This window comes from Populus trichocarpa, chromosome 13 (genome assembly GCF_000002775.5).
Source record: "Populus trichocarpa isolate Nisqually-1 chromosome 13, P.trichocarpa_v4.1, whole genome shotgun sequence".
Classification (NCBI taxonomy): domain Eukaryota; kingdom Viridiplantae; phylum Streptophyta; class Magnoliopsida; order Malpighiales; family Salicaceae; genus Populus; species Populus trichocarpa.
In genome coordinates this window covers 6,025,765-6,052,059 of record NC_037297.2, presented here as the reverse complement: position 1 = coordinate 6,052,059, position 26,295 = coordinate 6,025,765, and the positions used below count along the sequence as shown (strand labels likewise).

Sequence of the window (26,295 nt, the reverse complement as noted above, 5' to 3'; positions counted from 1 at the left end):
TAAATACTTCAACTTAGAAGAATAAAATAATATCTTTCTAATGTGGGATAAAAAACTTTTTGAAATAATCTTTTAAACTTAATTGTTTACAACATGTATAGCTTATATGCACATGAATTGTTTCTTAATTTTTTTCATATAAAATAATAAAACATAAAATATATTTTTTCAATTTTTCCAGGTGATCGGCCTTGGCCGGGTCTATTTTATTCAAAATTCAGCTATGCAATTGGCCTGAAGTAAACTGGTTGACCTGTTGGGTCAACCCGAAACTCGGGTGATCTGACAAAAACCCCGTAGAGATTCTTTTTTTTCATATATATTTTTTCTCCTGCCTAGAGGTATTTTTCATATTTTTCATTTGGTTACTAACTCATTTCAAAGTTCACTATATAAATACTTGAACAATGTTTTATTTTTTCAATGTGAGATTTGAAGCCTTTTAGTAAATATACTCTATATTCATAAGAAAAAAAATTATATTTTTTCAATGTGGGATAAAAAATCCTTTTGGTTTAAATACTTCAACTTAAAAGATTAAGATAGTATTTTTCCAATGTGAAATAAAAAACCTTTTGAAATAATCTTTTAAACTTAATTGTTTACAACATGTATATCCTATATTTACATGGATTATTTTTTAATTTTTTCATATAAAATATTAAAACCTCAAATATTTTTTTCAATTTTTCGGGTTGACTAACCCGAGACCCGGCCCCTTTGCTGGGTCAACCCCTAGGTCGGGTTTGATAACTATGGTTGGCATGAAAATATAACTTTAAAGAATACAATTGAGAAGAAATAAAGTGACATGACCGATTAAAAAACTATATGAAAAAAATAGACAAAATTTCTCTCTTTTATTTTGTTTAGGGGCCTCTTTTATAAGATATTGATTTTTTTGTTATGTGTTTAATTTTCAGATGCTTTTTGTGATTCATCTATGGTTTTGTTTATATCCTTATATGGATAATCTGTGTTTTTGAAAATAAAAAATATTTATTTTAGATAATATTCTTAATATGTGTAGCCTTACATGTTATTTTTTTTTCTTTTATTCAATCAATTTAATATCCTACTTTTCAAGATTCAATATTTTAATCTACATTTGTCTCTCGATTTTTTAAGTTTTGTTTTGAAGTATCATTAATAATTTTTTATTGATTTTTTAATGCACATAATTCTAGTTTATTAATTCAATAGTGTTGAGCCCTGTTGCCGGTAGGACCCAATAAAATTAGGTTGTTGTTAGACTCAAAATAATTAATATATTTTTTATATTAAAAAAAATTATTATTAACCCATTAACAATATCTAAATGGTGTGGGGGAATCACTGTTCCCCCACACACAAAGCACTGTGGATTACAACAGTAATCCACAGTGCATTTTTTTTTTTTTTGCTAACTTTTTTTTTCTTTTTATTTCGTTTTTTTTTTCAAAATTACTTTTTTTTCAACTTTTCTATTTTTTCTATTTTTTTTATTTTTGTTTCCAAATTTATTTTTGTTGATTTTACTTTTTAAATATTGACCTGGTTAAAATTTTCGCTTTGTAATTTTTTTCTTTAAAATACTGTGGATTGCTGCGATGTTTTTCCACATAGTTTTTCTATTTTATTTTTTTATTTTTCAAAATTATATTTGTCGATTTTTTTTTAATATTGAGCTGATTGAAAATTTAGTTTTGTAATATTTTTTCTTTAAAACATTGTTGATTGCTACAGTGTTTCTCCGCATGGTTTTTTTTTAATGATTTTATCCGAAATTATCTTTTTTTATTTTATTTTTTAATATTGAGCTGGTTAAAAATTACAGTTACAATTTGTGAGGAAAGCACTGTAACTTTCCTCAAAAATTACTGTTGATTGCTACAGTGTTTTTTCCCAAATGGTTTTTTTTTTTCTGTTTTTGTTATGTTTTTCCATAAAATTATCTTTGTCAATTTTATTTTTTAAATATTAAGCTGGTTAAGAATTGCAATTACAAGTAAATACAAGTTTTTCTTACAAAACACTATGGATTGATACAGTCTTTCCTCACATGGTTTTTTTCCAGTTTCTTTTGTGTTTTCTTTTTTTGTAATATTTTTTTCTAAAATTATCTTCTTCGATTTTTTTTAATATTGAGTTGGTTAGAATTTAACTTTGTAATAAAGCTTAATTATGTGGGGAAAGCATTGTAGCTTTCCTCATAAAACATTGTGGATTGTTATAATGTCTCTCTGCATGATTTTTTTTTGTTATAATTTTTTTCAAATTATCTTTTTCAATTTTTTTTAATAGAGTTGTTTGTGAATTACAATTACAAGTCATTACAAATAAGGCTAAATCATGTGGGGAAGCACTATAGTTTTCATCACAAAACACTGTGAATTGCTACAGTGTTTCCAACATGATTTTTTTTTCTTTTTTTTGGTGTTTGTTTTGTTTTTTTTTCTAAAATTGTCTCTGTCGATTTTTTTTTAATATTGAGCTGATTAAGAATTTAACTTTGTAATTTTTTTTCTTTAAAACACTGTGAATTGTTGCAGTGTTTTCTCATATGATTGTTTTATAATTTTTTCCAAAATTATCTTTATTGATTTTTTTTTAATATTGAGTTGGTTAAGAATTATAATTACAATAAAGCTAAATCATATGAGGAAAGTGTTGTTGTTTTTCTCACAAAACACTGTGAATTGCTACAATATTTCTCTAAATGGTTTTTTATTTTATTTTATTGGGAAAAGCGCAATAGTTTTCCTCACAAAATATTGTCAATTGCTACAACGTTTTTCCTCATGGGTTTTTTTCATTCCAAAATTATCTTTGTTGGTTCTTTTTTTAATATTAAGTTGGTAGAGAATTTAGCTTTATAATTTTTTTTGCTTTTTATTAACTGAAAAGCTAAATCATGTGGCGAAAGCACTGTATCTTTCCTTACAAAATACTGTAGATTGTTACAAATTATTTTGTTCAGTCTCTAAGTTTTTAATCACCAACACAACTTTTTTTTCTGTTATGAAATGTTTGCTCCATTTTACTTTTAATTTATATTATTTATTTAGCACTGATTTATAATTATAAGACTATTAATTATATTTGTTTTATAAGTTTGCAGCAAGCATGTCATCTCGTTATTATTCTATTTATTGTACAAAACATGTTCTCACTAAAGTTAAACAACACGTAGCTACCATAAGAAATAACCTTTCACGTGCGCCTCTACTCTCCACACGTTGCCAACCTACCACAGGTCCACAACCATCTCTCAGTCTCCGTCTTCCCCTCCTATATGTATATACTATATAATAATTAGAAATCTCACATTTCTAAGCATTTCAAGTTAATACAGGAAACAAGAGATAATCATGTCTCCTCTAATACTTTACTCGGCACTATTGGCCATCTTCGTCTATTGCCTTCTTCAGCTGCGAAGCCTTCGTGACCGTCACGGCAAACCCCTTCCACCAGGCCCAAAACCATGGCCCCTAGTTGGAAACCTACCCCATTTGGGGCCTATGCCTCACCACTCCATGGCAGCCCTGGCAAAGACTTATGGACCTCTCATGCACCTCCGGTTCGGCTTCGTCGACGTGGTGGTGGCGGCATCGGCTTCCGTGGCTGCTCAGTTTTTGAAAGTACATGATTCCAACTTCTCTAGCAGGCCACCAAACTCCGGTGCCAAACATATTGCATATAATTACCAAGACCTTGTGTTTGCACCCTATGGGCCACGGTGGCGCATGCTTCGGAAGATCAGCTCCGTCCATCTCTTCTCGGCTAAGTCCTTGGATGATTTTAGACATATTAGACAGGTTAAGTTCATTTCATTCCATATTTCTTAATTAACGCTTGTGATATATCTTGATCTGTACAGCACTGCGCCTGCGCCTGCGTGACTTATTAATTATTCTGCTTTGGTAAGGGCAGATACTGTAACAAATCGGGACTGACTTCTATAATTGCATTTGCCCCTTGGCAGAGCCTTGGTCCAGTAATAAGCCTGTTTGGTTTCCTAATAAAAAATTAACCAAACAAACCATACACGTATGTATGTATGTAATGTTTTTTTTTTATTTATTTTTTATTTTGTTTAGATTGGTTAATTTGTACACTTGAATGGTTTTTTTGTTTGTTTGAATAATATCACTTGCTAGCGTTTGGCTTTGGACTAATATTCTTTGCTTCTCGCCAATGGAGGTAGGAGGTACTAGCTTCATCAGATTTCTAATAAATTCCTAACCCAACATTGATTAAAGTTATCTCTGTAATCGATTGCAAGTTGTTGGTCATTGACTTGGGTTTTTTATTTGATGTGTTTATTTACCTTGTATATACACACTGCACATGCAGGAAGAAGTGGCAGTGCTTACAGGGGCACTGACAAGATCAGGTCCAACTACACCAGTGAACTTGGGTCAATTGCTCAATGTTTGCACAGCTAACGCTCTTGGGAGGGTGATGCTAGGGAGGCGCGTGTTCGGCGACGGCAGTGGTGATGGTGACCCGAAGGCAGATGAATTCAAGTCAATGGTGGTGGAGGTAATGGTGTTGGCTGGTGTGTTTAACATCGGTGACTTTGTTCCTGCTTTGGAGTGGCTTGACTTGCAGGGTGTAGCAGCTAAAATGAAGAAGCTTCATAAGAGATTTGATGCTTTCTTGACTAACATTGTAGAGGAGCATAAAACCAGCAGCAGCACTGCTTCTGTTAGATCAGAGAAGCACACTGATCTGTTGAGTACGTTGATTGCTCTGAAGGAGCAGCAGGATGTTGATGGTGAGGAAGGGAAGCTGACTGACACTGAAATCAAAGCATTGCTCTTGGTATTTATTTCTGATGCCTTCTTAGTATTAATTTAGTAGAATATGATCTTAAAATCATTAAAACAAAACATTTAATTTCAATCAATGCGTAATTTATTTTGGAAAATATATCTTACTATCGAGTAAAAAAAAACAAGTCTATTGCCTTGTACTGTTAAAATAAAGTAATTAATTGTTGATATCAGCTAAATCGTTAAAAATTAATAATAAAAATAATAAATCAACTATAGAAAAGCACCTTGTCAACCTCCATAACAGAGCTGACTTGCGGTTGCAGAATATGTTCACTGCTGGCACCGACACATCGTCGAGCACAGTGGAATGGGCTATTGCAGAGCTTATACGGCACCCAGACATCCTGGCCCAGGTCAAAAAAGAGCTCGACTCCGTCGTCGGTCGAGACCGTCTGGTAACTGAATTGGACTTGGCGCAACTCACCTACCTCCAAGCCGTGGTCAAGGAAACCTTCCGGCTCCACCCTTCAACACCGTTGTCTCTTCCACGCATTGCCGCGGAAAGCTGCGAGATTGGTGGCTACCACATTCCGAAGGGCTCGACTGTTTTGGTGAATGTATGGGCCATAGCTCGTGACCCCGATGTATGGACTAAGCCGCTTGAGTTTCGTCCCGAAAGGTTTCTTCCCGGTGGGGACAAGGCTGATGTTGACGTTAAGGGAAATGATTTTGAGCTTATACCATTCGGTGCTGGGCGTAGGATTTGTGCAGGGATGAGTCTCGGGCTGCGTATGGTTCAGCTATTGACTGCAACTTTGATCCACGCCTTTGACTGGGATTTGGCCGATGGGTTGGTACCGGAGAAATTGAACATGGACGAGGCCTATGGTCTGACTTTACAACGTGCCGACCCCTTAATGGTGCACCCTAGGCCAAGGTTATCCCCAAAAGTCTACCGGACACCAAATTAAAAAAAAAAGGATAATCATGATGCTAGCGTTTTTTTTTTTTTTTTTTTTGAGAGTGTGAGATAATCTCTCTATTTATATGTGTTTGATATGTAAAACAAAAAAATCAGACTTTGCAATGCCGTGTGAGTTGTCTGAAGATTTTCAATGTTGTATGACTAAATGCAAAATAAATTGCCTTTTTTTTTGTTTTTTATTTTAATTTCATCACTAGATAATTTTTATTAATAGGTAATAGACAATATAATTTATTTCGTTTTAATTTTTTTTTATAATTTGACTTGATTCCAATCACTATCATTAAAATAACTCCACCACAGGAGCTAGTAGGATAGCCAAAACTAAAAAATTATACATTTATCTATTATTTTTAATTTTAATAATTGCAACAAAATAATTATATGAATAGCTAAAATATCTTTTCTTGCTATAAAATGATATTTTTATACTTTTATTTAGAACAACCAAAAAGCAAGATAAAATACGTATGTTTGGTAACCAATGTCTCCTTTTTTTATTTCCCTCTTTAAAATAATAAAATTAGACATGCAAATCTTAAAGTCTTGTGCCTCAACTTAATTACTATACTATAAATTACTCATATTAATTATATAATTAATAACTTCATGATTATATTATATAAAAAATAACTAAATATAATTGAGTTTTTTTAAAATGACTTTTTATCATTGAAATGAATATAAATAAAAAAAATATATTTATATTTTTTAAAAAACTATTTTACCAACTTAGCTTTTTAATATAATATCTCACTTTGAAGATGCTATTGTATCATCGTATGTATATTATAAATTCCTAGCATAACAAAAGTAGGTGGACATCTAGCAACCAGTCAGCAGCTCTCGTGATAATTTTTTATAGTTCATCTAAATCTAAACCAAGTATATATAGTATATACAAAGGAAGCCTGGACCCCACATAGAGCGGGTCTACGCAGTTGGCATTATTTTGTTTTCCTTTTTAAGAGTTGTCCACCCTTTTTTCTGACAAAACAAGAGAGTAGATGTCACATCATCTACGTGCCTAGATTCCCATCATCAATGAAAGTGGGGTTATTTAGACTTAAAAAATTTATTTTTTATTTTTTTATTTAATAACACCCACTAGCATAGTTTTGAAATCCGGTTTGGCCCGGCGGGTCGATCCAGGACTGGAACCGGGCCGGGTTGATGAAAAAATAGAATAAGTCATGACCTGGTGTGACCCAGCCGACCCGACGACCCGGCAAAACCCGGTCAAAAACCCGGTTGCAACCCGTTGACTTTTGTTTTTTTTACTAAAACAACACCGTTTTGAATTTTTTTTAAAATAGAGATTGACCCGGTGACCCGGTCAAAACCCGGAACCCGTGCCTTGGACCGGGCCGGCCACCAGGTCGGGTTTAAAAACTATGCCTGGTAGATATTATTAATGTATGGATCAACTTATTTATCATCTAAAAACACCTCTATATTTATTAAAAATAAAAATTTAAACCGAAAACAAAAAATTATCAATTCTAGTCTACTATTTTTAGCTAGAGAACAAGGTAATAAAATCCATTAATGTAACTCATCTTATCAAATATAATCTATTAATACAAAGAAAAATTTTTCTTTGTTGTTAGAATAAAGTCAGCAAATAACTTTTTTTTTTAAGTGAAAATCAAGAAAAGAAATAAACCTCTTTTATTATGGGGCTATTCGATACGTGATATATGGTGTAAAGTGTTTTTTAATTTAAAAATAAATTAAAATAATATTTTTTATATTTTTATTTTTATATTAGCACATTGAAATACTAAATAAAACATCAATTTAATATTTATTTCATTCTAAACATTTTTAAAATACAAATAAAAAACATAATACCAAACAGTCTTAAAGCATATAAAACTCATTAAAAAATGAGGAGAATTAAGTTAAAGTGTCCTTATTTTTGTTTGAAGGTTAAATTAGAGAACAACATAAAATATAAGGATATACTGGGAGCAATTAGAATTGCAAGGACAGATTGGAGACTAGTCATTCAATATAAGGACAGGTTGAGCTCATTCTCTCAAAATTAGTTTAACATTTAGGGCTAAAACGTAAGAAAACAAAAAACTGAGGGACGTATTGTGTAGTTAAAGTTTGAACAGAGATCCATCTCCACTTTCGAGCTCGCTAATGCTGAAGTGGATGGCCCTCTTAACTCTCCTCCTCCTTTCTCCACCGGAATTTCCCTGTAACAGGTCAATCCTCTCCACCACCACCTTTTTTTATCCGATCAGATCATCTGAAAATCGATTATGATTATGTGAGTCAATTAGAAACCCTAGAAAAAACAAATGACGGAACAACAAATTATGAACAACAATACCAACAGTAATATTCCGGTGAGCGAAGTGTATTGGTCTCTCGTCGATAAAGCCGATAAAAAGTTCTCCAAAATAAGAGACCTGCCTTACTATGAACGCAACAGGTTCTTCCTCGCTTCTTCTTCTTCTTTAACTTTTTTTTTTCTTTTAATTAATTAATTATGGTTTTATTTTGGATGGTGGTGGTGGTGGTGGTGCTGTTAGGTATGATACGTATTTTTACAAGGTATTCAAGGTATACACGCAATTGTGGAAATTTCAACAGGAAAATCGGCAGAAACTGGTAGAAGCGGGGTTAAAACGATGGGAGATAGGGGAGATTGCATCGCGGATTGCTCAGCTTTATTATGGGCAGTATATGAGGACGAGTGATTCCAGCTATCTGTCTGAATCCTATGTTTTTTATGAAGCAATTTTGAGTAGGGAGTATTTCAAAGATGGATTGTTTCAGGATCTTAATCTGGCCAATAAACAACTCAGGTTTTTTGCTCGTTTTCTGATGGTTTCTTTGGTTTGGAACCGCCGCGAAATGGTTCACCAGTTGGTTAATCTACTCAAAATCTTGGTTGATGAATGTAGGAAGGCATTCCAGGTCATTCTTTTTTTCTTGTCTGTTGTCTTGGTTTCAATGAATTATGAATGCTCTTTGCTTCACTTTTTTTTTTTTGTTTCATTGAGTTTATGTACATTTGAGAATTGGAGCTTGATAGGGAGATTTTGTGTGTTTTATAGCTTATGTTGTTTAATTTCTACGTTCTGATTTTGATCAGATGTCTGGATACTTAAGTTTTGAAATATCATGTCTTGATCTTGATGTTTATGAATTTGTCATGGAGATGAAAATCATTAATCAACATGTTTCAAATTAGCTAAGGCTCAATAGTGAAGTGGTGTCAGTGTTGTGCTATCTTAAACAGATGATATGCTTTAAGCGTGTAACTAGCACTGCTTCTCATCTTGTACATTGTCATGAAATAGTTGTGTTTTTTCCTTTCAAGATTAAGATAATGATATAATCTCAGTTGTGTAAATTGTTAACTCATGTGACTTTTAATGCAAATACTCATCCTACATGATGGATGCTTGCCGTAATAGCGTACAAAACATTACCAATTCATGAATGACAACAAAATATCACTATCCTGCTTTTGCCTTTACTTGGATTGAGTGGTGAATGATGACCTTCTTTCGATCTTGTTTCCAGGAAACTGATTTTAAAGAATGGAAGCTGGTGGTTCAGGAAATAAGCAGATTTTTGAAAGCTGACACCGCTTTTATGAATATCAGGCCTTTAAGATACAGTCTTGTACTGGATCTTCATCCAGATTCACTACCACGTGTTGCAACTAGAAGAAGCTTAAAATTACGAGATGCAATATTGAGCAGCTACCATCATAATGAGGTTAGGTATTAAGGTTCTTTCTCCCTTTCTGTCCATATCGACAGAAGGATCTTGTGTGTATGATTTGAACTGAGATGTTTTGTTGACTTGTATTATCCAAATGGTGTTATATGGCATGCATAAACTGTTACTGTTTTGCTTCTTTATCAGGTCAAGTTTTCAGAGCTGACAGTAGACACATTCAGGATGCTTCAGTGCCTGGAGTGGGAACCAAGTGGTTCATTTTATCAGTCCAGCAGCGCTAAAATTGGTCAGAATGGGGGTTCAGGGTCCAGTCGCACTAACCATGCCCAGGATATAGCTGATCCTACGTTGCCACTAAACTCAAGGAAAGCTGTCCTGTATCGACCCTCTGTAACTCATTTTTTAGCAGTGAGTATGGTGTAATATATCAGCTCCTTCCATCATTGCTTGAGCTCCAATAATCTGTCCTTTCTCTGTTGACTTGTGTTGTCATGCAATATCCAAGTCAAGACATGTGTCATTCAAATGAAGATTGTTTCATGTTGTCATCCTAGTCAAATAACTGACTGAAATGTCTGCTTTTGGATGGTCCATTGTTAAATTTATGAGTTCAGGATTAAAGCGATTGGTTGAAATGTAAAAACTGTGATGTGCAACACTAGGGGAATTAAGGGTCTCATGCCTCGAAACTTTCATGAAGCAGATAATTGATGTCATTAATTGCCAAATTGTGGGACTGTTGTGTTGCAAAATTTCATGATGGACTTGTGCTTTCTCTGGGCAGGTTCTGGGCACAATTTGTGAGGAGCTAGCCCCTGATGGAGTTATCTTGATATATTTGTCTGCTTCAGGTTGTGTACTTTTGCTTTATCTCAGACCTTTGCCGTGTACTTTTGCTTTATCTCAGAGCTCAAAGCCCGCCCTTTTCCTCTATTTAAGGAAATGCAAGGTTGGCTTGCCTCTTACATCATTTAAATTGTTTCAGGAAGAGTTGGACACACTATTTCACCTCCCTCAGGTGCTGGAACTTCTATCAACACTACAGAGAACACAGTGAGAAACTTTCAGTCTCATGCCATGTACTTGGATGCAGTCACCATTTCTCCATTTAGCTCATCAAGTAATATTCCAAATCCTTCTTCAAGGCAAAGTAAATCGGACTGCTTGCATTTTGGTACACGTGGGAATGGAGGTACTATTTACAATATCATGAACTTTGCCAGCTTAATGCACCTATTTTGATGCAAAAATAACCAGTTTTCTGTTTTGCTCCCCATGTGATAGCTTGATCAATTATTTGGTGCAAAGTTAAGGAAATAAATTAGTAATTCTACCTGTCCATTGTTTTTCTACCCTGCTATTCCCATTTATATACTGCATTTCCCCCCTCATATTCTTAGAACTTTATTGGTCATTCCTTGCATGTGATATTTTCTCGACAAATATACTTCTTTTACCAAGCTGGATGTTAGCTTAGCATGACGGAGTAAAAAGAACTATCTACAAGCCAAATCTTTATGCATGACTACCCAAATGTGTTTTTTTAATGATTCTTTCTGATTTGCTTAAATTGTTAATGCATTTCTGAAAATTAATTTTATTGAAAAAAGGATTTAACATGATACAAGAGAAATATTCTTTACAAGACAGCACCAGAGGCAAAATACAATAGAAGAAAAAGAAAAAGAAAACTTTCAAGAACTTTAGAAAGGATCACAAGAAATAGCTTCCATTAAAATTGAAAACTAAAGTGAACAAACTCTTCAAAACCTTAGTCTTCACACCTAATCTCCTACAATGATATCACCCCTCACAGCACATCATCAGCTTGAACACTACTCTAGGCATAACTGAATGGAATGAATATTGAAAAAGCATCTCATGTCAGACTGGGAAAAGGAACATAAGATGATTAAAGAGGCTCAACTACTGTGCAAAGTTTTTTTCAAAGGACTTATATTGCAGCTCCTCTCACCATTAAAGGGCACTGCTTGGGACTTAAGAGAAGTTTTCATATTTGTTTGTACAATGAGACCGGTAAATAATGCATAATGGTCACTTATGTTAACAGAAAAAAGTGTATGATCTAAATCTCATCAATCGATGAACTAAACCTGGCCATTACACTACTGGATAATATTTCTGGAGAGCTATTCTGACATTAAACTAATCCTTTTCCAGGATTAAACAGCATTTATCCCACTGACTTAATCCCATTTACGAGAAGGCCACTTTTTATAGTCATTGACAGTGATAGCAGCGAAGCATTCAAGGCAAGTATGTCTTTTCTTAAGTTCTGTAAAACTTGTAGATGTATTTCCTTGACTTTGTTATAAGGCTCATGGTTTTACATGTAAAGGTCTTCACGTGTAATGATAATCTAAAATGGATAATCTAAAATTGATCATTTCAAAAGTCTTATCTATTCATGTCAGTGGATTTGAAAAAGTGACAACTGAATAGTACATTTGTGGTAGACAGTGGAGAAAATTCTTTAATACTTTGAATAACATGGAGAAGCTAACTAGCAAGGTGCCCGAACATTGTTCTGTAAACTTGGCTAAAAGCTTTAATTGCTTTCTTTATTATTGTTATTTTAAAAGGAAAGGGGAGATGCATTTTAATTTATCCTTCAAATTAAGCATAACGAGTTTTGACCCGGATCATCTTCTTTACTTGAGAGGATATAGCCATCAATTTGAGAATGCCAACTACCTTAACTTGGGTCATGTCACGATCTTTACTTTTGTAGGCAATAAGTGGAGCTGAGAAAGGAGAGCCAGCTGCGATCATCCTATCACCAAGCTGTTCAATTCCTCTTACCACAGCTGATTCTTCTCGTCATCACAGTGGTAGTCTGCTCACCATGTTTCTGACAACTCCTCTGCAGGCTTTTTGTCTGTTAATTGGTTTGTCAGGACCTGATGTCGAAATGGTAAGATTTAACCCCATTCTAATTCAATCGCGGTGATTTAATTTCTGTTGTTTACTAATTGATTAAATGGGTTTCAGGATACATATAACAAGGCTGAGAAGCTGCTTTCTTCATCATTGAATGCCTGGGGTTTGACTCTGGCAACATCAGACATGCTCGATCCTGTTTGGGCACAGATTTTAGGCGACCCATTTCTCAGGCGTCTTCTTTTGAGGTACCATTCAATTGTTCCTATGGGTCCTGCTAGGTTAAAACTTTTGGTCCTTGTACAGTTGCATATTTGATAGGCACTGACAAGCTTGTCCAAGCGATGACATCACATGTACTGACAGGAAAAATAAAGGCACTTCAGCTGCTGGTCCCTGTGAGTAGATGGAGGAATATTCTCAAGCTTTCTCAATTATTGAGAAATATTCAGTCCAAGATTTTGAAAAGATATTTTAATAGCACATGCTACCAAACCCTCTCCAAGGTCACCAGTCACCACCATAGCCAGATTCACTGTTATAACTACATCCACAACAAAAATCAATAGCTTGTTGCTTGAGTTATCATATCCAACCTAAAAGTGTTTGACTCTAAATCTAGTATTTCCTTATGACTCGAGTGATTTATAGATTTTGTTTCCCTTCATTATTAACTGGCAACAATGATTTGACAAGTCCATTAGAGAGGGAATCAACTGTATTTCCAGGGGTTTGGAGCTGACAAAATTCATTCCCCTTTGATGGTCCCTCTAGTTTACTGCATGGAAATTGAGCTTGCCCTTCAAAGATTTCCTATTATGGATGTGTCAGATACCAGGAGAAACTCGAATTACCTGACAGTTGATATTATGCGATTAAGTTTCTGTTTCCGTTTGCAGATTCTTATTTTGCCGGGCAGTGTTGACACTATTTGCACCATCCTCTGGGAAGAAGGAATTTCATCCTGAGTGCATGCCATCTCTTCCGACATCTCTCCAGCCTAATGCCTCCGCATGTCAAACCGTGGTTCTGCAGATGGCCAACATTTTTGGCGCAACAAAGAAATTCATTTTCTTAGAAGGCATTGTACTTCCCGCACACAGTGATGTAGAGATGGCATCGTCCTCGTAAAAACATGTTCATGTTTCAGAAATGGGGATTTGACAAATGTAATTCTTATGCATCTTTATCTGTTTGATTGGATACAGGGTTTTGGATTTGTCATTACGAATGCTGCTGCTGTTTTTCATCATGGAGCTTATTCCTAATCCACTAGAACATCTGTAGAAAGTAGCACCGACACTATTCTCGCCTGTCTTCAGCAAATGAATAGATGATGGTATATAGCCAAGGTTCACAATGCCTTTTATAATGCAAGTGGGTCAGTCATTGTCATGAAAGCCATGTCTACTGCTCTACATTTATTCCCCATGCATGAGATTTTTCTATATAGAAAAGCAATTTATAGAAAAGCTAGACAGATACCCAAGAAATGATTGCTGTAATCCACAATTTATGTACATTGTAGCTTTCCGGTGACAGTCATCGCCATGAATAGGTTCTCTTGAAGTAATATAACCTTCATGAACCCCTAGTCTTGAGGCAATCAATGGCCTTCAATGGAGCGTATTTCTGAACCGGTCCGTCATCTCTATTGTAGCATCTTCAAGGGCCTCAGGATCCTCGGTTGCCTATTTAAGGGAGGGAGAAGAGGATCTCAGAAAGTGAAAACAGGGTATAGAAATTTGAAATTTGTTCACGGAGAGAGACTCTCCAACTCTTACAAGGTAGGAAAACCTAATCAAATGCGTTCTAGTTTATCAATGGCACCGAGCAGCAGGAAAAAGAAAAACACAGTAACAGGTAACTGCAAGTCGCATTGCCTCTCGAGTTCCTGCCAATCAAAGCTGAATTTGGGAGATTGGAATGCTGGGGCCACATGGGACAATTGTCATTAAGGGTCACGACTCTGCTCCAGTTGACATTGATGGCCATAAATCTGACGCTGTTAACATTGACAAAGACTTTTCGGGGGTGTTTGGGAGTGTGGTTATGGTTGTTTTTTAAAGTGTTTTTCACTCAGAAAAGTATGTCAATAATATTTTTTTATTTTTTAAAAATTATTTTTTAGATTAACACATCAAAATGATTTGAAAATATCAAAAATATATTACTTCAAAGAAAAAAAAAATTTCAAATTTTGTTGGAAGCGCTTTTAAAAAGCACTCCCAAACAGGCACGAAGTTGGTGATGGAAAAGACATTGAAATAACTGCAAGTGATGGTTTGGTTTCCAGCAGAGAAGATCCCTTAATGGAAAAGCCAACCATGAGAGCATAATTGGAGATACAGAGATAGCAAGAATAGGGTGGGCACCTTCCTTCTCGTTTAAAATCTTGTTTTTTTTAATAAAAAAAACTACAGTTGTAATAAAACAAAAAGATGAATGGAGACGTGCACACCTGGATTTCTAGGTCGAGGCTGCACATTTAATAAAAGAACAGCAGGAAGGGCTGCGTGGTTGGTAACAAGAAAAGGACAATGTAATGCTCTTTTAGAGCCATCTCAGTAATCCTTTTTTTACAAGGATGTGTTTGTTTTCAGAAAATGATTTTTGAAAAATTATTTTTTAAATTTTTTTATATTTGTTTGTTATTAAAAAAATTAATTAATGGAATATACTTTCCGGTCAACGAAAAACATTTTCCAGTCAAATGAAAATTTGGCTTGGTTTTCAGGAAAGTGTTTTCCTTTTATTATGGACGGAAAACACTTTCCGGAAGTTGTGAAAAATTTAGAAATATCATATTATTTGCTGATTATATCAAATTTGGTCCTTAAATTTTTGATTGCTATATATATTTTGTTTTGAATATTTGTTTTTTAATTTCATCCTTTATAATTTAATTTTTATATAACTTTGGTCCTTATTTTTATAATTGTTATTTGCTTTTCCCTTATCATTTTTTAATTGAAATTTTTTATCTATCAAATTTGGTTCTCATTCTTTTGATTGTTAATTATTTTATTTGAAATAATTGTTGAAATGTTAATTATTATTATTTTAATTTCTTCATCTTTTAATTATTTTATTTGAAAAAATTGTTGAAATGTTAATTATTTTTTTTTTAATTTTTTCATCTTTCAATTTTTTTTTTAGATTTGATCTCTATTATTTTAATTATTATTTATTTTATTTGAGATAATTTATTAAATTATATTTTTTTTCAATTTCATTCTCATTCAACTTTTTAATTTATAAGATTTGTTCCTCATTATTTTAATAAACTTGAAAAAAATAAAACATTAATAAGTTATTTTCCAGCTTATTTTCCATGACATAACCAAACACTGGAAAGTGTTTTCCAACTTATTTTCCATTACATTACCAAATATCGGAAAATAATTCACTTTCTCGAAATTCACTTAAAAAAAAAATTATTTTTCAGCAAACAAATGGGGTCTAAAACAAGAAATCTTTCTTATTCTATGGGAGCAAAGTCGGCAAAAAAAAAAAGAAAAAAAGAAAAAGAAGAAAAGAGGCAATTCATTTCCTCATTTGAAACAGGTACACGGATTTGAGTGCATGCATATCAAGAGAAGAAAGATAAAAGGAATTAAAATCTTTTAAAGAATATTTTAGATAGAAATGATACCCAATTATATATTTAATAAAATCATATATTTGTACTTTATGTCTACATTAAGACTCAGCAGAAATACCATTGAATTGAAGCATGATGATGAACCAACAAATTAATAGTAAATACAAATAACAAAAAAATCGCTCGAGTCATGCGTTATGGAAAGTTCAGAAAATGCCTTAGAATGCAACTGTGTAAAGGAGGTTAAGAAGGCTGAGGAGAATGAGACAGAGAGCACACACAATCAATTCCAGAGCTGTGAGGAAGCACTAATAGATAATAGTAATAAAATGCTGCTTATACGGCAACTGGGAAGAAGCAAACAACAACTAAGAATTTAGCAGTTTTAAGAACTTGGACAGTATAACAATTCATTTAGCAAAACAAAAGAAAAATAATTTTAGCTAAACCTTACTACTTTTTGGATAATTAAATAAAACAGCTAGGAAAAAAAAAACCACAATAATCAAACATTCCATTTTCACCCACCCATATTCATGCATGCAAACACAATCATCAATTGTCGAATTATGCAATTTTTGAGAAACTTGGCCATATGGACACAAATAAAAACATATATTTTTTTTGTATTTTCTCAAGATAAGAAATTTTTTATTTTTTTGTATTTTTTTTGAAAAATTAAAGAAAAGCGAGTATTTTTAATATCGCGTCGGTATCTTACAGTATAAGTCTATAACCCAAATACTAAATGTAATGGTTGAAAAACATGAGGGACTCATAAATAATTTTAAAATGGTCCCTGAATTCTTTTCAGAATTTTTTTAAAATTATTTGAGGGTTTGTTTGGCAAAAACACAAAAAAATAAAAAAATAAATATTGTTGAAAAACGGTAGGGTGTGTTTGCAAAACACGCCTTTAACTAAAAATCAGAGGCTTAGAAATGGTTTTAAGGCCGTGTTTGGCAAACATATCTTAAGGACAAAATATTGCATTTTTCTTTTAATGAAAATCAAACATGCCAAACATTTTCTTATTGAAAATGAGGTCACCCAAATGTTTAAGCCTACAAATAAAGTTCGAAAACAAAAAAATAAAGATTTTAAAATCAAATACATTTTTTTGGCTTGAATTTGATGAAGAACAAAATAGATGAACCCAAAAACATAATTCCAAAAGCAAACCATATTGCGTCAAAATAAAGACACAAACATATGTGAAATCAACATTCAAACAAGATTTTGAGGCTCGATCTTCACAATAATCAAATAAAATTCATGATTATTTGATTTTATACAAAAGATAAAAGTGAAAAAAATCAGAAATTATATGCTATGATTTTAGTGTTTTTAGGTCATTAGAATCTTAGATTATTGAAAAAAAAAAGAGATTGTGTGCATATGTAAGAGTCAACAAATGATCAAAACGACACCTAAATCAAAGACCTAAGGCCAAATTTAACGTAAGAACATCAATTAAAAAAATGTTAGCAAACCTAGATACCCAACAACAAAGCTTGAACCTAGAAAAATACAATAAAGCTCAAAAATACAAAACTAAACATCGCAAACAAACTTTAAGCATGCTTGAAAAAACTTGTTTAAATCATTGAAACAACAAGAAACAAAAAAAAAAAAAAATAGTAAGCAAAGTCCATGATGATAGCAAGCAAAAAAAAGGTATTTCTCTATGCATAAACATTGTTCTTTTGATTAAACTTATTGTCTCGAAGGTCAAACAAGATGCTTATAACTTCAACAAATCCAACAAGCTAACCTAAAACACAAGAACTTCAATACTTAGCACATCTTACAATAACTTCAAAAATTGATTAACTAAACATCAAAACATGCAAAACAACATTCTATACTAACATTTGTCATTCCATTAGCATATTTTAACACTTCAAATCAAAGCAATTAAACAATATTTGAGCATATACAAGCTATATTCAAAGCATGCTTAAAGATTTCAAAACAAAAATTACAGCTTTTAAACTACCAAAAGACTTTAAAGGATGTAAAACAAACATTATGAGCAATATTTTAATAGACAAAATAAAAAGGGAAGGGTGTGTGTTCATTGAGCTCCACCCTTTCATTAAAGTTTGAAAGTTTACCTTATAAAGAGAATGTGGTTTTCTCCTCTATATTCTTTGATTCTTTCCAATCTATATTCCACCCTTTTTTTTCTCAACAAATCAATCTTTATAATTTTCCCTTCAATTCTATTCTAGGTATCCTATTAATTTCTATGTATTTCTTTTCTCTTCTCTCTATGATTTTCTCTTAGATTCCTCCCTTTTTCTATGTGATTTATTCTCCTTTTATAACCCTAAAATGACAAGTGGCTGTGAAACCACTTATGGGTTTGAAGGTGATTTTTTCAAAACTAAGTCATTGAGAATTCTTTCCCATTTTTTGCCTATGATATGTTAGAAGACCATTCTTCTCCCTTCTTCTTTAGTTTTCCTTCTTCCTAAATGTCTAATAAAATCTTAAAACTTCTAGAAAGTGCGGGGAACCTCATAACAAAAAACTAGACCGAAAATGGTTGAATGGGGATGCATTTTCCCTGAATTAATTATGGAAAATAGGAGATTATTGAAGCCCAAAAAATCATAGACCTTGTAAAGGGGGTGTTACTCTTCAACTAGGATCAAACCATGCTTGATTTGGTAGCCTGTAGCTTTCCCATCATTGATTCAAAGTTAGGTGCAACATTGCCAAATTTACTAAATCAAAAAAAGCTGTATTGGGACAAGAAGTTGAGGGCTTCCATGTGGCAGGTGGGGGCACAAACATCAATCCTGTTGTTTTAATTTAAGCTCAAACATCCTTAATTTGGATAAAATTGATTAATTTTATGCAATTAGGCCATTTCCAAAAATAAATTGAAACCCCTTAGATCTGACGCCTTTTTCAAGGTATCCCTTGATTTCTAATTAGTTCAATTTACCTCATAATTAAACCTTAAACTTTGATTCTCTTCAATCTGGTCCTTAGAAAAGTTTAGTACAAACCCTAATGTTGTGCGTCTTTTACGAACAGGCCATTGGTTTTAAATTTCTTCATTTTGGCCCTTAATTGACCCTTAAACTTTGATTTTCTTGCAATTTCACCCTTGATGATTTCATCCAATTAAGATTGTAAGAATTAAGTCTAGTCCTCCAAAATTCCATTCTTCTCAATTATATCCAAATTATGCTTCCAAACTTAATTTTTCATCAATTAATTCCTTAATAAAGTTAATTTTGACCAATTAAAAATCTAATTAAGTCCTTGAACTTAATTAATTCTTTTAATTTTGGTCTAAATTAACTTATAAAACTTAATTAAACCTTTAATTAGACCTATGATTAAATAAAATCGGCCTATTAAAAATCAAATTATGTTCTCACACTTAATTTTTATGCAAATTCATCCAATACTCATTTAAGTCAATTTTAAATTTACATCTCCTTTCATATTAGGTCTTTTAAGGGTGCAATTGAGTTTCTAAAAAAAGTCAAAGATCTAGTTTGGTCACTCCATCTTTTATTTACGCATGTAGATCACTATGTTTTATATTTTGTATAAAAGAATAAGATAATTTTGGGGGCAACCAAATTTAGGTTATGACATGAGTATATATAGGCACCTAACAAATGAATAAACACAAAAAGTCCACTATATTCACCTTTATTTTTATGTAATTAGAGCTATCAATCTTCTGTATTTGATTGTTGATTATTGATTTTTCATCACATTCCGCGAGGGAGCTTGATGATACATATTCAATATCATGGGCACTTTCAATGCTTATGTTAGGAGGTTCATTATTCTCTATATAAAGTGATGTGATCCTGACTATGACATCAAAAGATCTATTAAGAGTGTCCATTGGGTATATTCTAAGGTCTAAAATGAAGTGGATCCAAGAGGAGTTTAATGGGTTAAGTCAAGAAGCTTGGGTTAAAAAGGTCTAATTTTCCATTATGGACTTTTGTATACTTTTCAGGTCATATTTAAAGCTACAACTGGATTTTGGATGCGATCCTATTTGGGTTGAAAACTAGACAGGGTACCTTTCCAACATTATATAGTAGGTTTGCTAGTTCATCTGGACAAGAGAAAACAACATGTTTGAAGTTGGGCCTAGAATTTGCCAGCAAAATGCAAAAACATAAAAGACATTAATTGTTTTCTTAAGAATTATGGATTTCATTAACTACAAGGAGTCTTTAATGATATTGGAAACTTATGTGGTAGCCTTTCGATTACTTATTTTACAAGGATTCCATATCAAACAAGAAGAATTAATTGGTCAGAAATTAATTCTTATTTTGCAAGGTATCAAGCTTTTGTTCAGTAAAGATTCTTCAATAATTATTTTTCTTGGGTATTTTTCACTATGATATGTGGCAAATGGTAAAAAATAATCTTAGACTATTATTTTATTTATTTTTACTATTTTAAACCTTATTTTAATTAGCTTGAGCATTATTTAAATTGGGTGCATGTCTGACCCATTAGTTTTAGGGTTTACATATAAATACTTTTATGTGAGAATTTTTGTTTAGTTGATGAATTTTATCTATAAGTTGCTGCATGTTGTGTGTTTATTTCTCTTTATGTGGTTGAGTGATTTCCATACTAAGTTCTTGATTGAACTTGCAAACTCTTCGAAGGATTGATCAACTTTGTTGTAATTTATATTTCTTGTTTGCGTCTTGTTATAGGCATAGGGTGGGGGTGATCAATTACATGTAACTTTGATTCTTTAAGGCAAGATTATTGTTGGGTCAAGTTGCAAACTTTTCTTCAAACCTTAAATTAGCATTCTAAAGGATAATTCCGTATCAATTTAGTATCAGAGCATGACTAATTTCAAGTTATATCTCTTTAATTTTCATTGTTATAAGTAAATTTAAGGTTTGGTTTAGATCTTGCTATATCTAGGGTTTGTTTCTTGCTTTTCTTGGTTTTTTTCTCTCTAGGGTTTTGGCTATTAAAAAAAAAGAAAAAAAATAAGAGAATCGGTTTTTGATAGGAAAAGAAAAGAATAAGTCTTAAAGTTGCCGAAAGAAAAAAAATTGCATACAAACAACAAATTATGTTCATCTTTAATCTCGATTAGAAAAAAAAAGGAAGAATATAATCAATTTTTGATAGTAAGGCTGTGTTTGTTTCTCGGAAACTGGTTTCCAGGAAACCACTTTCTAAACTTTCTTGTGTTTGTTTGCCATTAGAAAAGTTGGTTAAAGAAAAACACTTTCCAGTCAAAGGAAAATTTGGCTTGGTTTCCAGGAAAGTGTTTTCTTTTTATTTTGGGCGGAAAACACTTTCCGGAAGTTGTGAAAAAATTAGATTTGGTCCTCAAACTTTTGATTGCTATATATATATTGAATATTTGCTTTTCTATTTCATCCCTTAGAATTTAATTTTTATATTAATTTTGGTCCTTATTTTTATAATTGTTATTTGCTTTTCCCTTATCATTTTTTAATTAAAATTTTTTATCTATCAAATTTGGTCCTCATTCTTTTGATTGTTACTTTTTTTATTTGAAATAATTTATGAATTGTTAATTATTATTATTTTAATTTCTTCATCTTTCAACTTTTTTATTTTTTATATTTGATCTCTATTATTTTGATTATTATTTATTTTATTTGAGATTATTTATGAAATTATATTTTTTTTCAATTTCATTCTCATTCAACCTTTTAATTTGTAAGATTTGTTCCTCATTATTTTAATAAACTTGAAAAAAATAAAACATTAATGAGTTATTTTCGAGCTTATTTTCCATGACATAGCCAAACACTGGAAAGTGTTTTCCAACTTATTTTTCATTATACTACCAAACATCAGAAAATAATTCACTTTTCTGGAATTCACTTTTCAAAAAAAAACTACTTTCCAGCAAACAAACAGGGCCTAAAAAAAAGAAAAAGTCTTGAAGTTGCCAAAAGAAAAAAAAATTGCATACAAGCAATAAATTGTGTTCATCTTTGGACATGAGAAATTCGGTACCTATTAAAAGTAATAATTAAAATCACAAATCTTGAAAGAATTCTTGGAGAAGCAATTTAAAAATCTTGGATCGTGCATGAACCGGGGTTTAGCCAAAACTTGTCTTGTAAATTCTTGGTGATCTTGATTGATTTCTTGCAAATTTGGGTAGAATAGAAATTATCTTACATCAAGTTCTTTAGTTTCTTGATTTCTTGCATCATTTTCTTTATTTTCTTGAATTTTATAGTTTTTGTTGTTTCATAATAATAATTATTGCCTTTTATTTCGTGTCTTCATTTTCATCATTATATTCACACAAATTTACATTGCTACTCGTAAGTTTGTCTTTAAGTTTCATTTTGAAAGTTTGAATAATTCTTGATTGTTGAGTCTTTAAATATAACATAAATCATTGCATAGTTTGGTTAATTGTTTGAATAGTTGTTAACTTGTTTTTAAGAACTAAAATATGAGAATAGAGTGGTAAAAGGCGTAGCGAGTATATTAGAGTGAAAAATTTCATAAATTATGTGAAACACTAGAGAAATGAATTTTATTGTGAGAGTAAACATGTGAGGTTTATGTGAGGAAAAATATTATTTTTTATTTGCTACTAACCTTTTTTTCGGGTATAAAAAATGTCTTTAAAAAGTGTTGAACAAAAAAATACGAGAACTACGGAGGAAAGACAGGATAAAATGGAAGCTATGATGGAAGAATTAATGAGCAAGTTTGATAAGATGATTAGTAGACATGAAGTTCCTAGTCATAAGGAAAAAAAAGTTGAAATGCCTACCATTAGGGCTATAATGAATGATTAGAGTATGAGCGATAATTCTAAAGATAAATAAAAAAAAGTTTTCAAAGGTTGGTGATCAGAAATTTACTATGAAATTGGCAAATGAGCAACAAAGAGAGAACATTTTTCATATTAGATATCATATTAGTAACAAGATATGTAGTATGATTATTGATAGTGAAAATTGTGCTAATATTTCTAGTATTATACTTGTTAAGAAATTGAATCTAAACACTGTTAAACATGATAGACCTTATAAGTTTCGATGATTGAATGAATGTGTTGAAGTTATGATGACTAAATAGGTTTTGATTTCTTTTTTGATTGGAAAGTATAAGGATGAGGTTTTGTGTGATGTGGTTCCTATGCATGTTAATCATTTATTTTTAGGGAGACCTTGGCAATTTGATAGGAAAGCCAAGTATGATGGATTTAAAAATAGGTATTCTTTTGAGAAGGATGGAAAGACATATATATTTGCATCATTGTCACCTATATAGGTTTATGAAGACCAATTAAAATTAAAAAACAAAAGTGAAGCTGAAATGCTAATACAACAATGTGAGGTCGTGGTTACCATACAAAAATATATATGAAAGTGGTTAGTAAGACTTACTTATCTAAAATTATTATTAGATACTATTTTTATACGGTGTTTTTGGAGGCAAAAGTTGACAAAAAAAAAGCTTTAATGGCTTAAACAAGACCAATTAAAGCTAAAAAAGAAAAGCAAAGCTGAGGAGACAAATAAACCATGAGGTCATGAGTTTAAAGAGTGAAAATGAAGTGAGTTTTTTTTTAAAAAAGAGAAAATAGTCATATTTGGCTAAGGGAGAAAAAATTCGATTGAAGCCGAGAGTGGAGAGAAAAAATAAGGATGAGTAAAGAAGAGAGTGTAGAAAATATAGGTAAACACTTGAGTTTCTATATAGAAGAGAACGAGATCAAGAGTGCTTATTTTTCTGACATGCCTATGATTTTACTTGTATATAAAGAGACATATTTTAACACTAACAATCTTGTTTATTTTATTCCTAGTATTGCTATATCTTTGTTATAAGATTTAAGAATGATATAGAACAATCAAATTCAGATTTGAGCTTAATTTGTCCTACTATGTAGCCTTACACTAACAAGCATAATTTTTTATCTGACCATTAGATAAAGCTAAAATTTTACCAGAAGTTTTTAGAGATCTTTATATATATCTTGAGTTAATATTTTAGGTCGATCAGTGTTTGGTAAGGCTTTATGGTAAAGAGTCAAAGTTGTTGTCCAGATTTTGCTATGTATTTTCTGATGAGATCCATAGTGGTTTGCCATTGATAAAAGGGTGCAATCAATAATAGTATGGTAAAGTATAGACATCTTATCCCTAAAATTGATGATATTCTTAGTGAGTTGTATGGATCTTGTATGTTTAGTAAGATTGATTTGAAAATTGATTATTGTCAAATTAAAATGAAAGAAGAGGATGAAGGAAAAAATAACTTTAAAACTAAATATGGATTGTTTGAATGGTTAGTCATGTTGTTTAGTCTTACTTTTGCACATAGTAATTTAATGAGATTGATAAGTTATATATTATGTGCATTCATAGGTAGCTTTGTTGTTGATTACTTTGATGATATTTATATTACAAATCTAGGTGAGCATATTGAGCATTTATGATTTTTGTTTAATATGTTACAAAAAAATTATTATGTGCTAATCTATTAAATTGAAAACATTATTCACCATTTAAAATAGTTTATGGTTTAACTATACTAGGTTTGATTTTTTTACTTGCTGATGAAAGGGTTAAACATGATGGCAATAGAAAAGCACAGGTGATGAAGGATTGCTTAAGAAGGCACAATAACAAATTGAGAAAAATACTTGGAAGTATCATTCCAAGCAAACAAAAAATGAAAAAGGGTGTCTTTGAACCAAAAGATTGTGTTTGGGTGCATATGCGCAAATAGAGGTTTCCTAGACATAGGAAATCAAAGTTGATGTTTAGAGAAGATGGTTCATTTAAATTCCTTGAAGGAGTCAATGCCTATAAAATGAATCTAGAAGGTGAGTATAATTTTAGTGTTATATTCAAATTTTCTAATCTTTCTTTGTTTGATGCAAGTGATGATTAAAGGTTGAATCAGTGCATATGCGCAAATAGAGGTTTCCTAGACATAGGAAATCAAAGTTGATGTTTAGAGAAAATGGTTCATTTAAATTCCTTGAAGGAGTCAATGCTTATAAAATGAATCTACAAGGTGAGTATAATTTGAGTGTTATATTCAAAGTTTCTAATCTTTCTTTGTTTGATGCAAGTGATGATTAAAGGTTGAATCCTTTTGAGGAGAGATGTGATGATGCGATCCTAGCTAAGACATCAAAGGATCCATTTGGAGTGTCCATTGGGTTTATTTTAAGGCCTAAAATGAAATGGATTCAAGAGGAGTTCAATGAGCTAAGTCAAGAAGTTTGAGTTAAAAAGGTTCAAATTTGTCAATCTAGATCTTTGTCTACCTTTTGAGTGATATCTTAAGATACAGGTGGATTTTGGATGAGATTATGATTGGGTGAGAAACTGGATATTTGTACCTTTCCAAAAATATATGGCAGGTTCACTAATTCATCTAGACAAGAGATAATGATGTCTTTGAAGTTGAGCCTAGAACTTGTCGACAAAGTACCTTTGTCTACCTTTTGAGTCATATCTTAAGACAAAGGTGGATTTTGGACACGATTATGATTAGGTTGGAAAGTACATATCTGTACCTTTCCAACAATATATGACAAATTCACTAATTCATCAAGGCAAAAGAGAACGATGTATTTAAAGTTGGGCTTAGAATCTGTCAGCAAAATGCAAGAACAGAAAAAATATTGTTTCTTTAAGAGTTATGGATTTTATCACTATAAGGAGTCCTTAATGCTATTGGAAACTTATGTCGAATCCTTTGGCTTACTTATCTTATAAGGATTCTATATCAAATAAGAAGAATTAGTTGGTTTGAAATTAATTCTTATTTTACAATGCATCAAATTTGTTCAGTAAGGATTCTTTAACAATTATTTCTCTTAGGTAATTTTTACTATCATATGTGGCAAACGGTGAAAAATAATCTTAGAATATTATTTTATTTTATTTTATTTTTATTATTTTAAACCTTATTTTAATTAGTTTGGGCATTATTTAAATTGGTTGCATGCTTGACCCATTAGTTTTAGGGTTTACATATAAATACTCTTGGCTTTGGAAAAACTTTTTTGAGTTACCCAATACTTATGATGATGAGATCCATGTTAATGCATCTAATAGTTCAATTATCATATTCATTTGTCTTTTCTGAGTTACCCAATAATTATGATGATGAGATCCTATAATAGTATGTTAATGCTACTAATAGTTCAATTATTATATTCGTTTGTCTATAATTCGATTTGAATTTGATGTTATATTGTACAAGTATGCTAGAACGTACATACTTTACATGTTTGACAATATACTTTTCATGGATCTTAGTTGGATGTATGTGCCCTTGTTCTACCTACC

At 31.8% G+C, this 26,295-nt stretch overlaps 2 protein-coding genes and 1 long non-coding RNA gene across 4 annotated transcripts; 2 read left to right on the top strand and 1 right to left on the bottom strand.

Moving 5' to 3' along the window:
• The first annotated feature begins 3,291 nt into the window (after positions 1-3,291).
• LOC7482418 (flavonoid 3'-monooxygenase) lies at positions 3,292-5,924 on the top strand. The gene is made up of 3 exons (XM_002319725.4): positions 3,292-3,797; positions 4,336-4,806; positions 5,084-5,924. Exons 1-3 carry the CDS (start codon positions 3,351-3,353, stop codon positions 5,729-5,731), a joined length of 1,566 nt encoding a protein of 521 aa, XP_002319761.2. The 5' UTR covers positions 3,292-3,350; the 3' UTR covers positions 5,732-5,924.
• On the bottom strand, positions 3,319-4,336 carry LOC127904199 (uncharacterized). Its single transcript, XR_008057113.1, has 2 exons — positions 3,937-4,336; positions 3,319-3,881 (listed from the first exon to the last, which is right to left on the bottom strand). It is a non-coding gene; the product is annotated as an uncharacterized LOC127904199 (long non-coding RNA).
• A 1,922-nt stretch (positions 5,925-7,846) lies between the features above and the next one.
• LOC7482417 (uncharacterized) lies at positions 7,847-13,754 on the top strand. 2 transcript variants are annotated; one of them, XM_052446595.1, is made up of 10 exons: positions 7,847-8,191; positions 8,292-8,679; positions 9,292-9,489; positions 9,640-9,861; positions 10,238-10,304; positions 10,439-10,645; positions 11,635-11,734; positions 12,214-12,388; positions 12,466-12,602; positions 13,254-13,754. In XM_052446595.1, the coding sequence occupies exons 1-10, from the start codon at positions 8,058-8,060 to the stop codon at positions 13,483-13,485; spliced, it is 1,860 nt and encodes a 619-aa protein (XP_052302555.1). In that variant the 5' UTR covers positions 7,847-8,057; the 3' UTR covers positions 13,486-13,754. The 2 variants fall into 2 exon arrangements, with proteins under 2 accessions (XP_052302555.1, XP_002319760.2); XM_002319724.4 differs by having other exon boundaries at positions 7,848-8,191; positions 11,635-11,726; positions 12,206-12,388.
• Positions 13,755-26,295: the final 12,541 nt, after the last annotated feature.

Excerpts from the sequence above, each read along its gene's own strand:
- LOC7482417 (XM_052446595.1), top strand. The coding sequence starts at position 8,058 with ATGACGGAACAACAAATTATGAACAACAATACCAACAGTAATATTCCG. Across the intron at positions 8,680-9,291 it reads AATGTAGGAAGGCATTCCAG|GAAACTGATTTTAAAGAATG; the intron begins GTCATTCTTTTT and ends TCTTGTTTCCAG. Across the intron at positions 9,862-10,237 it reads CTGTAACTCATTTTTTAGCA|GTTCTGGGCACAATTTGTGA; the intron begins GTGAGTATGGTG and ends TTCTCTGGGCAG.
- LOC7482418 (XM_002319725.4), top strand. The coding sequence starts at position 3,351 with ATGTCTCCTCTAATACTTTACTCGGCACTATTGGCCATCTTCGTCTAT. Across the intron at positions 3,798-4,335 it reads ATTTTAGACATATTAGACAG|GAAGAAGTGGCAGTGCTTAC; the intron begins GTTAAGTTCATT and ends CTGCACATGCAG. Across the intron at positions 4,807-5,083 it reads AAATCAAAGCATTGCTCTTG|AATATGTTCACTGCTGGCAC; the intron begins GTATTTATTTCT and ends TTGCGGTTGCAG.